Source organism: Rhyacophila brunnea, unplaced genomic scaffold (genome assembly GCF_057557595.1).
Source record: "Rhyacophila brunnea isolate RB1 unplaced genomic scaffold, BYU_Rbru_1.0 scaffold_11, whole genome shotgun sequence".
In the NCBI taxonomy this organism is placed as follows: Eukaryota; Metazoa; Arthropoda; class Insecta; order Trichoptera; family Rhyacophilidae; genus Rhyacophila; species Rhyacophila brunnea.
In genome coordinates, this window is record NW_028232763.1 from 492,104 (window position 1) to 508,333 (window position 16,230).

At 35.5% G+C, this 16,230-nt stretch overlaps 1 protein-coding gene across 1 annotated transcript in view; it reads right to left on the bottom strand.

Moving 5' to 3' along the window:
• The window catches only part of LOC147078260 (cilia- and flagella-associated protein 44-like), a 32,462-nt gene extending 19,943 nt beyond the window's left edge, over positions 1-12,519 (bottom strand). The window contains exons 1-11 of the mRNA XM_085960514.1: positions 12,358-12,519; positions 11,080-11,225; positions 10,250-10,371; positions 8,706-8,901; positions 7,641-7,904; positions 6,795-6,891; positions 3,876-4,048; positions 3,152-3,361; positions 2,436-2,546; positions 1,421-1,601; positions 832-1,029 (exon numbers count right to left, since the gene is read on the bottom strand). Of these exons, the coding sequence (XP_085816640.1) occupies positions 832-1,029; positions 1,421-1,601; positions 2,436-2,546; positions 3,152-3,361; positions 3,876-4,048; positions 6,795-6,891; positions 7,641-7,904; positions 8,706-8,901; positions 10,250-10,371; positions 11,080-11,225; positions 12,358-12,381 (1,722 nt within the window). The 5' untranslated portion in view covers positions 12,382-12,519. The remainder of the gene's footprint in view (positions 1-831; positions 1,030-1,420; positions 1,602-2,435; positions 2,547-3,151; positions 3,362-3,875; positions 4,049-6,794; positions 6,892-7,640; positions 7,905-8,705; positions 8,902-10,249; positions 10,372-11,079; positions 11,226-12,357) is intronic.
• Positions 12,520-16,230: the final 3,711 nt, after the last annotated feature.

Genomic DNA, 16,230 nt, shown 5'->3' on the forward strand with positions numbered 1-16,230 from the left:
TATTATAGTGAAATATTTACAATAAAAATTATATTGATAATCTCTGTGATCCCAAATTTGACAAGAATTAGGCATTTTATTATTGAAAAAATGGGCAAGATTTACACATTTAAAGATAATTTTAAAGATACTGATTATAAGCTATGTCTTTGATCATTCAAATGTGATAAACATTCTACGAATAATATTTGCTTTATAATAATTATTGACCTAAGAATAAGGTAGTATTTTTTTGTAATACGCCATTTCTATTAACATTTCCCAGTGGCTAAGTTACAACATACGGCCGTAGTCATAAATTGACAAACGATAAATGAAGTAGGGAGTAAGGTCATGTTAACGCGCTCGATCGTGTGAAGTTTATGAGTCCTTGATTTCTTTTTGTTCCTATCAACACTGCAGTTTTTCCGTTTCTCACTCACTAAACCTATCCTAGCTAGCTCACAAGCAAAGTGACGGGTGTGAGCAGCATGCAAGTGATGCAAGGAATGCACTTGCGAGCGAGAGGGGGAATCTTTGCCCCACAGCGCAATGTTTTTTTTAAATGTGCGAAATAGCGAATTGTGCGAAAGTCAAACGTTCGAAAGTCGAGGTCCGCCTGTAAATAGAGTATCTACAACGTTTAAGGAATGTCCAGGATCATGCTTTGAAAATAACATAAAAGCTCCATTTTGACGTACGCTTAGTATGTCCCCCCTTAATAATTACGATTATGAAAATCTACTTGTGGATATGCTTGAAAACCTTTTATTTAAAATTTGTAAGGAATATAAGAAATTTTGTTGCTTCTGGAAAGTATTTGCTACAATAATAACTTTATAAAAGTGAGACCTCGAGTCTGGCGATGAAGATGCTGAGGCTGGCGCGGAAGTTGGCATGGGGAACGGGAGGCTTGGCGCCACTGTCCTCGCTGCATTTGAGGCGATACTCTCCGATGGTGGCTTCCGCCTCGCGTAAGGCGTCCGACACTCCGTTCTCTTCTTCTTCCTCGTTGTTGCCGGACATTCTTCTCGACGAATGCTCTTGCCACTGTGACAAAATACCACAATACGATTCATTGAAACCGATACAATCAATTGTATATCTTTTAAAATGATTATAAAACCCAGAAAAGTCTTAATTAAGTGGTAATCGAGCCTTTGTAATTTATATTTTTATGAATGCGAAATTGATATTAGGGTTACTGAAGCTTATGTTTAAATTAAGAAATACATATTGTAATTTAAACAAGAGCGCCGAATAAAGGTGTTTTGTGTAAAATTAGAATCACTACGACTAACATGGTACATAGCTTGGTTTAGCGTAAATCTTGATGGACAATGGAAACCCACTCTTTCGAATATGTTTGGCGAGTGAACAAAACCATTGATATTGTGAAAAGAAAATACTGAGTTAAAAGGTAAGAGATAAGAGAGTGTACCTCGAAATGCTGCCGATGCTGTCGCTCCAGTCGGTGCAGATAGTCACGGAGAGCTCTGGCCAACGCCCGGGGCGGGGGCACGCACGTAGGAAGTCCTTCCAGGATCGGCGGGGCGCGGATGCTGCCGAAAGTCGTCACCTGCCGCGTCTCTTCCGTCAGCTCTTCGACGTCCATTGACTTTCTACATATTCACAACAGCCATAATAATATTGTCAAGATTGCTAAAACGTCTTAAGGTAAATTCCGAACAATAATCATTCTATTGGGTCGAATATTAACAAATGAAAGTAGATACATTAAAACTACAATATCTCTGAGAGATCCAGACGCCACCTATGAATCAAAGCGGCTACCTTGATTAAAAATTACAAAAGATGGTTACCGCGGTCAGTAGTTTAATTGGTAAAACTCTTTGGAGTTCAAACCGCACTCGGCCCAAATTTTTCCATAAGGTATATTTCTGAAGCTGTTATTCCTTTTTTGTATTTAAATCTTCTTTATCAATGCGAGCGACTAGCACTGGCATGATATTGACATGCGAGTAATCAATGAAATTGCGATGTGTGACTGCATCTAAAATAAATATCTATAAAATATAAATTCTAATGAATTCAAGCTCTGTACTATTCCATTTAGATTTTAAATTCAAATTCCATCAAGTACCTTCGGTCGAAAGTATTAATACTATAAAATATAGATATAGCCAGGAGATAAAGTTAAAATGTTTTAAAAAAACAATATCGGAAATCAGAAGCAGCGTACGTACAAACATTTGCAATGTCAACATAATATACCAGAAATAAGTTGAAAAGATAATTTTTTTTTCTTGAAGAAATTCTTCAAAATCTGTAATAATTAACAAAGGAAGTAAATACTTACTGCGGGATGTCAAACAGATCCTCATTTCTAGGTAGCATAAAACAATAATAATATAATAATGACATGAGTTTTTTTAAAGCAGAAAACTATGGAGATATTATAATTAATTGAATTTAGAAATGAATAGGGAACTTACTGTGTTTTGAGTGAGGCTTCTTCAATTTTTTTATGCAATTCCTCGAGGTCTTTGTAAAAATCCTCATCCAATTTCTTTTGCCTGATTATTCTTACGACCAATCCATCTTTCCTGAAAAACATACAAATGAATTATAACTCTATATGCAATTATAAATTATAATACTTATATTGTAGTGACACTGATTTTTTTTTAGAATCACCACTAAACTTGTCCTTCTTAACTAAGTTCTTCCTAAAGATTTGTTCAACGATATAGATGACAATAATACTTATTGTTAAAAACATACCACATAGCCATAGCCATGAATAGCTGTCGATAGTTTTGATTGAAAATATGACGTAGTTAGGGCGACACCGAGTGAGAGAAAATGATGCAATAGACTTCATGTAAGAGCAGTCGGATATAATAAAGATAACAATAATTAAATTTACACTACTTAATTCATATGCAGTAGAAGAAATCACAATCTGTGCAATTTCAAGGTTAAGGTGTTCCACTGTAGTAATTGTTTTCCACGGTATAATGTCAGTATGAAATATATTATGCATCTACCAAAATAAGTTGTCCACAGTGTGAGGGCGTTACATGTTAAATTTGGCTTATTAAGAATTTTTTATACTGGGTGAACTTAGTTTCAAAATTGAAAACCAGACTGTGGTTTGTAAATCTATAAGAATAAAATTCGGTTGCAATAAGTGAGAATAGAAAGTTACAATATGGAATTGAGCTGAAAGGGGAAGACATCGAGTGGCTGGATATTCTGGTGGTATATATTGCCGAGTCTCAGATTAGAGACGGCGAGGGGGTGAGCGAGCTTCCGCTTGACCAACTGCAGCCGATCCTCCAGTTCCGCCTGTAGCTGCTCCAGCGTCCGAGGGTCGCACTGCATTTCCACTCGCTGACTCTCAGGCAGCATGCTGTTTCTGTTTGTAAACAGATTATATCAATCAATCAAGTCGTGATAATAAAATTTTAGGAACAATAAATTCTACATTGTTGAAACCAATCAGGTTGGATAATTTCACTGCGCATACGGAGACACTTTTACAGCCAAAAATCGTACATTGCCCACCTTCAATTTGGGAAAACCTGCATCATAAACTCCATTGATTGAAAATTACTGACATACCATATGTTAGTAATACGCCAACCAATGAATGCTTTCCGAATGGTCAGAAATTGTTTACGCATCAAATCTACAAGAATTTAGCAAAGGGCCCATCCCATATAGTGAATCAATGGTTGAAACGGAGCAATTGAAAAGAACAGAATATATTGGAAACATTTTATTGTAAGACAAAGGAATTATTTGAGGATTTTCATAATCATGATGTATATTATAATTTTTATAATCCAATGAGGATCTTGGCCGCCTCCCAATGAGGCAGTATGTATATGAAATAATGTTAACTAATAACAAAGGTGAATTGAACTTACTTCTCTAATAATTTCATGAATTCTTCTTTCAATTCGTTCAGCTGAGTTGTGACAAATTGCTTATGTTCGGTTGCCTCTAACAGCAGACTGTTTTGCTCTCTCTCCCTGGCAGTCTCCTCGTGAGACAATGCAATAACATCTATAGGTAACGCCTCTTCTTTGATTTCAACCATCTGAAATACATTACACAGCATTATTAATTAATGTCAATTTTATTAATCAATCGCTTAGCTGAAAGTCTCAAACTTTTCTGTTATACAGACAATCGTCCGAATTTATTTACGTAATAGATAGTTTAATTAGTTATATACCTACAGTGTAAGAATAAAGAGGATTTTGTGACAAAACAATTTTTAAAAATTGGTATTTCATTTGTTCCATTAGCAATTTTATAAATAATTGTATTCTACAAAATATTATCAGCGTTCTATCTTGCAAAACTCATAATTCCCATATTGTTCAGACTGACATTATAATATACTGCTGACTCTAAAATATTGGGCTTCATCTTGCATACTTCCTGGGTCTTTTTGAATATTACGGTATTCAAACATCTTTATAATTCCTTAGTTCGAAGTAGACTTGAGAGTGAATCTATTATTAACCGTATCAGTTGAAGTACGGTCTTATGGTGGAGAGGATTCAGAAGAAATTCTTGAGACTCCTATGCTTGACGCTACATGGATACTATCCGTGGCTATTTCCAACTGAGTTTCTCTTAGGTATGCAGACATACTGTAGGCTTTAAAGTCAGAAGCGATCTATATTTGGTTACATATTCCGACTTCAACTTGCGAACTCTGCCATTCCTGGTAATGTTGACCTGTGTGTATTTAATAACTATCTTATAAATTAGGAACATCAGTTGATTGTTTTCCCAAGGTGCAAAACTAACCTGCCATTGGTAATGTCAATTGGGAGAGCGATAACTCTGTTCAACTGATATTGATATATTCCTCCTAAGTGAGGATGAGTTTAGGTGGACGCTGTTTTATAAATTCTTAAAATAGGGTCTGTAGCGCATTTGGAATACTTCCATGTATTTACTTTATATATTTTTTTATATTTACTCTTTATACTACTATTTCTATGTTTTTCATGTCATGTTACGAATGTCTTGAATTTGTAAGTTGTAAAGTTAAAAATAAGTAATTAAATAAATTTGAATTTGAAATTTGTGTAGATTCATAAGAATTGTAATACATATAACCAATAATTCAAAATAATCATAAGAGTAGGACTGATAATAAGTCATATCGATATTTGCTATATTATTATATTTTTAAGCATAATATATACTTTTTAGCACTACAACGGGCCTTGAGGCACAATAACAGTATTGCAATGAAACAGTAGTATAGCAGTAATAGAAGTAAAACAATCACAAACACCCAGGTTTTGAGAAAATTACATAAATATTTTGTGACCTCACCGGGTTAAACCCGGAGTCCCCGGGTGAAAGGCCAGCACCTTACGCACTGGACTCTGAGGGCCACAAGTAAAATTGGCAACCCTAGTTACAATATCTATGCCACGTTGGATGTCTTAAATGTGCAAAGTATGTAATGCGTATTCTATGAGAATTGTAACTACGAGGGTGGGTCAATAAGTCCTTAGAAAAGCAGACAGGTGGCGCGACTAGTACTGTAAGCGGTTTGTTTTCATGCAGCGGCACTACCGATTCAGTATGCTGCGAAGTTTCAATCAGATTGGTCGGGTTGTTGTGTGTTTCTCGTACATTTAAAAAAAAAATTTGCTTGTGGAAAATGGAAAAATGGAAAATGGAGAAAATTGAGTTTAGAGCTGTTATTAAACATTTTAATATAAAAGGGTTAACAGCAAAGGAAATAAAAAATGAGTTGGATTTAGTTCACGGCATATCTGCTCCTTCACTTGCAACTATTTATAACTAATTAAATGAATTTAAACGTGGTCGTACATCAACAAAGGATGAACCACGCTCAGGACGTCCTGTAGAGGTGACTACACCAGAAATGATCAATAAAATCCACGATATGGTGTTAAGTGACCGAAGATTAAAGTTGAGTGAGATAATTGAGGTTACAGGGATCTCAAAAGGTAGCGTCATTTCTATTTTACATGACAAATTGGGCATGAAAAACATTTCTGCAAGATGGGTGCCGCGTTTGCTCACAGTCGACAATAAACGCAATAGGGTGGTGGCCTCTAAAGCCCTGTTGTCGCTCATGCAACGCAATCCGGATGAATTTTTTCGTCGCTTTGTGACTGTAGATGAAACATGGATACACCACTATACTCCCGAGACGAAAGAACAGTCAAAGCAGTGGATTGCGAAAGGCGAACCATGTCCAAAGAAGGCGAAAACCGTAAAATCAGCTGGTAAGGTTATGGCTACTGTATTTTGGGATGCACGTGGAATTATTTTCGTTGACTATTTGGAAAAAGGAAAAACAATAACAGGGAATTATTATGCATCTTTATTGGACCAGCTAAAAAACAAAATTGAAGAAAAACGGCCTCATTTAAACAGGAAAAAAATCCTCTTTCATCAGGACAATGCCCGTGTTCACACATGTTTACGATCAATGGCTAAAATTGAAGAATTGAAGTTCGAATTGGTCGACCACCCACCGTTTTCGCCAGATTTAGCCCCCAGTGACTTTTTCCTTTTCCCAAACTTAAAAAAATGGCTAAGTGGACAACGTTTTTTTTCAAATGAAGAAGTCATCGATCGGACAAATGCTTATTTTGAGGACCTTCCGAAAACTTATTTTTCTGACGGTTTAAAAAAAATTGAGAAACGTCTAACCAAGTGTATTGAGCTCCAAGGAGATTATGTTGAGAAATAAAAAAAAAATACAAAAATAAAAACTGTTTTAATGCTTTTTTCTAAGGAATTATTGACCCACCCTCGTACATAATTAAATTATTTCATACAATATATTTTTCTTTAGGTGGGCGCTTTTTTTTCGGTCCGGTCAAGTTGTTTTTGAAAGAGAAGATGTTTCCATCATTTCCTGCTGTAAAAAAGTAACTGAAAAAAGCATGGAAAATAAAGCATAAGTAATACAGTATATTATTTTATATTTATTAAATTTTAATAGTTTTAGATTTCTGTTATACGATAAATTATAAATAATATTAATTAACAATCTTCTGAGCAGCGTTGCCAACTTAGCATTTTCTTGTCAGGTCTAGCATTTTTTAATTCACATCTAGCTTGCAAAATATGCATCTGGCATATAGCGTTAAATCTAGTGTTTTTCGTAAACAGCTTGAAACTCATAAAAATTTACATGCTAACCTCTTGTTTCTTATAATGTTAAAATTAGTTATATTATGTTACATATGATATATTTTATGGTTGTATGATATAGGTGTTGTAGGTATTTATTATCAGTTCTGAAACAATTTTATTAATTATTTTTCTTCAATATATTTTGTTCTCGCAAAACAATGTACAAAAATTTGACTTATATTTTCAAGTGCTACTTGCTAGACATTTATTTTTAATTATAAAGAAAGAAATCTTTAATTTTTTTGCCAACTAGCTTATTTTCTTACTCTATCTGGCACATTTTTATCAATTTCAGTTAGCAATACTGCTTCTGAGGTATGGCAATTGGCTTAGGTCAGTGATTATTAAAGTGGGGGCAATTGACAGAAAACGAACATAACGATACGATAATTAAATTTAGGAGTATGTATTTCTGATATGTAAGGACCCACGACTCGCTACTGTTATGATGTGTAAAATGTAAAATGATATAACATGTCGCATACTTTCCACAGGGACTGACTTCCAAGAGGGTGACCGCACCGGTGCTGCTGTTGTGCATGGGCAATCTGAGGAAATCATCAAAATCCAGCTGAGGAATCACTTCGGGTTCGGGACCCCTCTTTCTATATTTACTCTTTGAATATTTTTGTCTGTGATGCATTTTCTTGGCGAATACCTGATCTGAAATTTCTTCTGCGTTTTCACTCATTTTCATGATCCGAAGTTCCCCATCACCCATGCCAAGTATCAAGTGTTGATTATCGTTCCTGAAATTTTATATTATCCACAGTTGACAAAAATTAATACATAATGCCATATCTTCAATTATCCAGTAGATGAATCAACATTAAAGAAAATAAGTATAATTTAAACCGTTACTGGTTAAAAATTGCATGGTTATGACACGTGTCATCAGGTCTTCGAACTGGAACTGAACCGAAAACCAAAAACCGGAAAAACCGTTATTTTTATCGGAATGAAAACTGGAACTGAACCGAAATATATTTTTTTACTTGAACCGGAAGAAAAACCGAAATGAAAAAAAATAATGGTTCGAAGCCCTGCGTGTCATCTTACCGAGGCTTGAGGGTCTCGGCTATCGAGCTTTGAAAATTAATGTCTTCACTTAATCTTAGGGGTACAGTAGTATGACCGCATTACAAACATTCAAGTTTGTGAGCTGAAATGTTAAGTTATCAATGATGGATGTTATCACGGAGAGCGCTTGATTTGGCTGGAGTACGTGTACCGGATGCCACCTGACGGGGTAAAACACTCGACACCTTTGTCGCATGGCCGCATGGATTCTGTCGCCGCGGCCAAACAATACGTCGCGTGTTTCACATGGTAATAGCCCCGAGATGTGGCAATGAACTTAGGGAAATGACTATAATCCGAAGCTCGACCATGACAAGGTAAGGGAAGTAAGTTAAAATTAATTAATGAAGTGCTAAGTTGACTCGTTAGATAAGAATTTATAATAATCTATTTAATGTTTTCATCCGGCATCGTGTTCAAAGATTTCAGTGTGCCTATGCTGAAAATCCGTGATAGTTTGTTCAACTTACATGAAGATATGCGAAGTGACGGTGACGTCCCACGCCCCGTGGAGCGGTGCGAATCTGTCGAGGGCGGATGCATCGGGCCGCAGTTGAACCCTCAACAGACAGCCGCAGTCCTCCTGAACGGTCCAGATGAAACTCACATCTTTTGGATCATAATCGGCCCATACCATTGCTTTGTTTCTGGTTCCACTCGCATTTACTGCAATATGTATTGGAAAATTCAATCATACTCGCCAAATAGACTGATATGAAGCACTGCGTGTTGTGGAGTGTCACAGTGGAGTAGAGATTTGAGGGGGTCATCCGTTGTTGTATCTAAAGTAAATCTGTGTTATTCAAACTGTGCGCCGTGGCCTATACGCGAGGGCACTGCGAGTTGTTTGAAAATATTAATAATTTGAGACAATTTTTTTACATAATCCAGACCAGACCCGGGATGTTTTTTTTATGTGTGTCCATTTTAAATACCGTAATAAGGTAGTAGTCGTAATAACACAAATAGAATTTGAGATTAAAAATAGTATTAGGCGGCATTTTGCATTTTTGTAATGGTGGCACTTACACTAGGTATGTCTCTGGGTAGTTGTCTCTTGTTTGATTCTAAGCATTGAGAAACCGCGGGCAGAAAAACCCACCCATCCAGCTAATTGGTAATTTTAGGGTGCTGTGAAAAAAATCTTTAGAAAATGACTTTCGAAGGGCGCCAAGAGACTAAAAAGTTTGAAAACCTTTGCCGGGTAAACTAACTAATTATGAACTCGATGTATGAACGTGATGATGTTATTAGCTAAAACAGAGTTTCTTAACATTTTTATGCCACGACCCATATTAGGTTTTGGTTTTGCATCCAGAAACAAAGTTGACATCTTTTTAAGTTTATGTATAAGAATTAACATATTTTATAATGTGTCATAATATGATATTTATTATTGAAAATTTTTTGTTATTGTACAAAATATTACATTGACGCAATTAATATGCCAGATGACCCATATATTAAGAACCCCTGAGCCAAACAATACACCGAATAAAACGGCAATGCCGTTTTCTGTGATTCAAAGTATTGCCCTTTTTAAAACCACCTGCCGAGCTATTGACCGTCTTAAAATATGTAGGTGCAACAAGGAATCAATCATGGCGGGGTCTAGTATTCAGCCACATTCTGTTAGGACCGAATGCTGTTTGTTCAGCGCGTGCGTACTATCACTGTGCTCTTGTATGATTACAAGACGCGGTGCCTATCAATTCGATGCCCAAAGGCCTTGAAATTTGAGCTTTGAGAATCTATGTCCTCGTTGAATCTTAAATCTTATGGGTACACCAGTACGACCGCATTACAAACACTCGAGAGTTTGTGAGCTGATATATCAGACCTTCCCCCTATAGTGGTGCTACAAAAGCAATCTTCGTCGTGCAGGTCTCATATAGCGGTAAGCACGGGATTAGGCGATGGACCGAGGGAAGTGGCGTGAACTTGTGTATGCCTCGTGCTCTCATGCTGAAGGGTGATAGGGTGAAGGAAGTAGTAAATGAAGCAATATACTAACTTAGTTCAATATCAGAGAGTTCACTGTCCTTATTTTCATCAGGCTCTTCTTCTGGTTCTGATAGACTCGAGTTATCGTAGTCCAATTGTTGATCCTCTTCTTCTACCGGCTTATAGCGTATCCTGTTGGAAAGTTTTTATGAATCAAGGGATAAGGAGATGATATATTATGTCTAGAGATCTAAACAGAGATCTATTTTGCAATTTACCCTTCTTTATATAATTATGCTACGTGTTCCCTGAGATTTTACAAAATGCTTCGAGGGTTTCGCCAAGCAAAAAAGTTTGAGAATCACTTGTTAGAATTTCAAGTACTTATAGATAGGCTTTCTTTCAAGCTCGATATTAAAAGATCTGGATTTAAAAATATTGTTTATATTGTATTTCTACTTGATGTTGAAAATAATTATATTATCTCAGTTAGGGAAAACTACGGGGAGAGTAGAATATAATAAATACTTTTAACTGAGAGGAATCAGATTCTAATTTTTGTGTTAAAATTTTATTGGAAACTTTACTGTGAAAAGCATTGTTGCTTTTGTTTCAAACTATAAACAATTAAAGTTACCCTGTTTACATAATATTTCATTTCTAACCTTCTGTAACTAGCTGACACAGGATAAGGGTAGTGAAGTAGACATTTTTAGGCGCAAACTTCAAGTTTTGATAGATATATATTGCTTCCTCTAACAACTCTCTCTGTCTTTCCCTATCCAAAGTGCTCGCTTTTAAATTCAGTCATTGGAGGCTCATTGTACTACACTAAATTCAGTTTCGACAAACAATAACGTGTAGGTAATCAACAAGTGAATAAATAAGACATTTTATTACACGTAATCTTTAAGTTGGGCGGTGAGAAGTGATTGAAATTCTTGGCGGAACGAGGTGATGTCTTCAGACGCGGGAGTGTGATCGATGACGGGCAGGTCTGCTTCCATCACAAAACACTCCTTGCCTGCCATAAGCAATGTCAATTCCTGTCATGAACAGAACTTATAGTAATTATTATTATAGGGTGCATCAACATAAAATGGCACTAAGAAGGAGCAATAATATTACCATGTTACCGTATTATTTATCACTTTGTACTGTATTTAAATTAAATTGTTTACTCAATGTTACCAACGATACTTATTTCCAACGTATTATTTTTAGTCACAAAAATGTTAACTGTTTTGACAGTACAGTTGTCTAGAATCTCAATGTCGAGTAAGACTTATTCTTAATAATAATAAACATATATATCAATAAATTTCCTTCATCTGCATCCTTTCTTTGTAGAGTTATTTAATTTGAATTGTAACAATCAACGTCAATTTGATGCCGCTTATCCTAGGTAAAAATAATAAAATATATTTTGTAATAATTTAAAAGGACAATTATTAAACTTTAAATGGTTCAATAACTACACAGTTTAAAAAATATATAACATTAAATATATAGGTCGATAATAAAAGAGTTGTAATAACTTTAGTAAACCTTGTAAAATTTACTATGTACATTGTTTAATTCCCTTTAAAAATCAGTCTGCATGGTTTAATTAAACGTAGGTAACTTCAATGTGATGTGTGGCTGAGAAACCCATTGCCAAAACCAAAAACATAATACAATGAGTGCTGGGCTCATTTGAGCAGAGCATGTGTTATATAGAGAATGATGAAAAAGGGATTTGATAAAATGTGTTAAAATTACAATTAATTGTAATATAGTTAAAACGAAATGCCAGCTAGTTTATCGATAGAACATGAAATAAATAGTACTTTTTAATCTCAGCGTATAGACTCGGCTTTCGGTTAACTTGAATTTTCCGCAAAGAATGCCTCATCTCGTAATTAACTTTAATAAATGCTCATTGTAACCTCGATTGTAATATAAAAATATAATATTTGGGCGCCTTTAGAAAGTGTATATTTGACAAATAGAAAAAAATAAATAATGAAATAAAACACTGCATAGATTTGATAAAAGGTGGTTGTTTAATTATACAACACAATTACGTACAACATTTAAATTTTACATATAGTACAGAAATGAAAATTAATGCAACGATGAGATATATTTGGTTGGCACGGTGTAATAGAGACTAATTGGTTTTAATTGTTACTTAACTTTAATGTAGGTTGGATTCTGCATACTCTCAGCTTGGCTGGAGCTCTGGTTTGCTAACTTATCCCTGGTCCGAAAGGGATTAATTAAAAATGGCGTAGAACTGTTATTTAAAGTTAACCGGGAGCCATCCGTCCTGTTTCAATACTTATCTTGGAGTCCTATGTTTCGTGGGCGGAAATAGTGGCTTAGTTTTGACCCCCTCCACATAAAAATTATTGCATCATCCAAAACAAGCAGGAAGATTTCTTATTGGTTCATTTTTTATAACGGTTATTGTTTAAGCAGGGTTGACACTCATTATCAACAAGGATGTGTCGAAAAATAATTATTATTATTTGTTAATTAATTAACGGTATTTATTAAAAAGTTGCGTTAAAGAAGATGTAGACATGTCACATGCTCATAGTATCTTTGAACCCATCAATGAAATGAATATCTACTTGAAATAAGAGAGCAAAATGTCCTTTGCAAATGCTATGGTCGATGGATAAATTCCAAATTCGACCGTCAGACGATTTATGTTGGTACATCGATAAAAGTTTATATAAAATAAACGATAATATGTGAAAGGTAAATTTTGCCAGAAAAATAAGTTAAATATAAATAAATATTAAATTCTAATGGATTCAAGCTCTGTTATATTATAGATAAATATCTTTACTACATATTTTGCTAATAGAAATTGGTCAAAAGAAGAACACATACCTTGTCAGGCTTCCAACAGATGGAATTTATAACAGTTGGAGTTTGTATGTAATACATGGGTGTAAGATTTGGGTGAGAGTTCTCCGCACCGATCGAGTAAACGAATATGGTTGAGTCCAAAGAAGCCGTCACTAAAATGCTTCCTTTCTCGTTGACACTGATTACTGTCACAGCTTCTGTATGCGGCTTCAGCAACTGAAACAGTAGTCGGTATTGGTATATAGCACACAACAGGGCATACCGGTGATTCCCGACTGGGGACTCTGCGAGGATTTATAATAGAGTAAAAAAAGATTTTACATAACCGATTTTTAAACAATGTAGAATTTTGAAAAATAAGCTTGTTAAGAAATATCACAAATAGTACTTTACTTTCCTATATAATGTATAATGTTTGAGACTTTCTCAGTATGTACTTTGTCATCGTAGTAATAGATTTTTGGGTTACAGAGGCCATTCTCAAGCGACCTCTCCAATGTGCACCGATGAGGAAAGAGGAGAAAAAACACACGGTAATAAAAAATGACGAATTAAGTAGTCAGGAATGAGTATTATGCACTGTCCGTTTTGTTTCTGTGAAAGCATTTAAAATATCGTCTCTGTTCTGGCAGAACACACTAACTGGAGAATACTAGTTTTGAGTGATTTGACTTTAAAGTTGTTAAAAAGTTTGAAATAATGGTCTATCATGTGAGTTTATTAAGTAATCGTAAAAAGGATGACTTTGAAATAAAGACTGTTTATTTATTAAGAAGGTTACCAGACGGTAAAGTTTGAAATAAGAAACATTTTGGTACTAACTCAATATGTAATTTTTCCGAATTAGTGTCTTCTGCCAGAACAGTTGCGATATGTTCCACATTCACAAAAGTGTTAATATTCGTATATGCAAAGTGAAGGAAATGAATATTTGGATACACATTCGGCTGACGCAGTGCATCTGTGCAATAGAATTGGGCTATACGACTTCGGCATTGATTTTGATCCGCAATACCTACATTTTTAAGTTATAGTTACCACACTAATGTCTTCTTTTCTCTTGTAAAAATATCTGGGGTTTTTAATTTTTTTGGTTTGCAATACAATTTTATTTCAAAGACAAATGTTTCCAAAAGGGTGATAAGTATCTATTTAAGAGGTGCCGAATAAAATATTAGTACACTGGAACAGGGAGATAAATCTCTATATATATAAAAATCTCGTGTCACGATGTTTGTGGTCGAACTCCTCCGAAATGGCTCGACCGATTTTTATGATTTTTTTTTATGTATATTTGTTAGGTATGAGAATAGGTCAACAAGTATATTTCATACCGCTAAGTGATTAGAGTATCTCTACCCAGAAAATTTTTCTTTTATTTTTTTGACAATTTTTTTTTTGTATTTTTTTTATTATTTGGCATAAAAAATTACCTATAACCTCAATTTTTCACTTTCCTACCCCCATTCTCCCATTTTTAATCGCGATTTTATTATTTTGTATGAACAAATTTAACCGTCGTTCGTATTTCAAACAGAACGAAATTATTTATGTGGTTGAATAACGGATGGCACTACGTCCGAGAAGAATTCAAGAGAAGCGTCGCGTCATTTTGACATTTCATTCGGCAAATCACAACGCAGTGCGTGCAAAATTTTGTACGATTTATTTAATTTATCTATTTTTATGTGCGTGTATTACAGTGCACAATGCCAGCAAGACGCAAGGGGGGCCATTTGGGCCGTCGAACGAATAAAGCAACAAACATGCAAAATAGTAGAGTAGAAAGAACAGACGAACAAATCCAACAAGATAACAAAAACGTGCGTGTAAGCATTTCGCAATTGCGTGCATCTCAACCACAAGAGGCACGAGCTGAACGAAATCAACAACGACAATTGGAACGGAGCCAAGCGCGCCGGTTCGTAGTTAACACACGCAGAGCAAATGACCGACAACGCCAACAAGTACATCGAACATTTACATCCGCTTCGTTCCTTCGTCTCGCATTCGAGTACGAGCCAGATATTGAATATTCCGCTCATCCGAAAGTGCTGATTGGTGCTATGGACAAAGAATGTCCCCATTGTCATGCGCTCAAATTCAAACATGAGTCAGCCGGGATGTGTTGCGCATCAGGAAAAGTGCAACTACCAGAAATTGAGATACCACCAGAACCATTGAACAGCTTGCTCATTGGCACGGTTCCAGATTCAAACCTGTTCCTGAAGTCCATTCGCACATTCAATTCATGCTTCCAAATGACTTCGTCCGGAGCAACAGAAATAGTTCACAATACTGCGGCAAATGGTTAACAATTCCATTCTACGTTCAAAATCAAAGGTCAAGTATACCACAAAGTAGGCTCATTGCTGCTAATGCCAAACGAACCACATAAATTTTTGCAAATCTACTTCATGGGTGAGGACATCAATCATGTGGATGCACGTTGCGGCTACAATACCCTCAATTCGCCTAATGCCAGGCGCATCGTCGGCGAACTGGACGCCCTGTTGAATGAGCACAATGAATTATTGAAATTCTTCAAAGCACACATGCACGAATTGCAAAGTGACAATCACGCTATTGTCATCAATCCTGATAAAACACCAGCTGGAGAGCACGTACGTCGATTCAATGCGACTGTTGTTGACGACATTGCTGGAATCATGGTTGGCGACCGCACATCGACGCGAGAAATCGTGATTCGAAGAAGAAACAATAATCTGGAGTTCATCGCTGACACACACCGTTCATACGACGCTCTCCAATATCCGCTAATTTTCTGGAAGGGACAAGACGGATATTGCATAAACATTAAACTACGAGATCCTGTCACAGGTAATTCATTCATTATGAACATCATTACTCATTTTGAATTGAGAAAATGAATGGTTGATGTTTTTTTTGTTTTTATCGGCGGTCATCGTCTACAGTGCTCTATTCCTCTTTCTATCATAGATCCCATCCCCACACACTTACGATACATTCGTTACTTTTTATTTAACAACCAAAATATTCACTAGAAATAATTTATATGGCAGAACAACGTTTGCCTGGTCAGCTAGTATATAATATAATAAAATAATATGTCTCTTATAATAATATAGGATGTACCTAGTATCAAAAAAATAATTGAATTTTTAGAATTTTTGTTTTAACCTAAAAATCAAACTTGACATTAAGCAA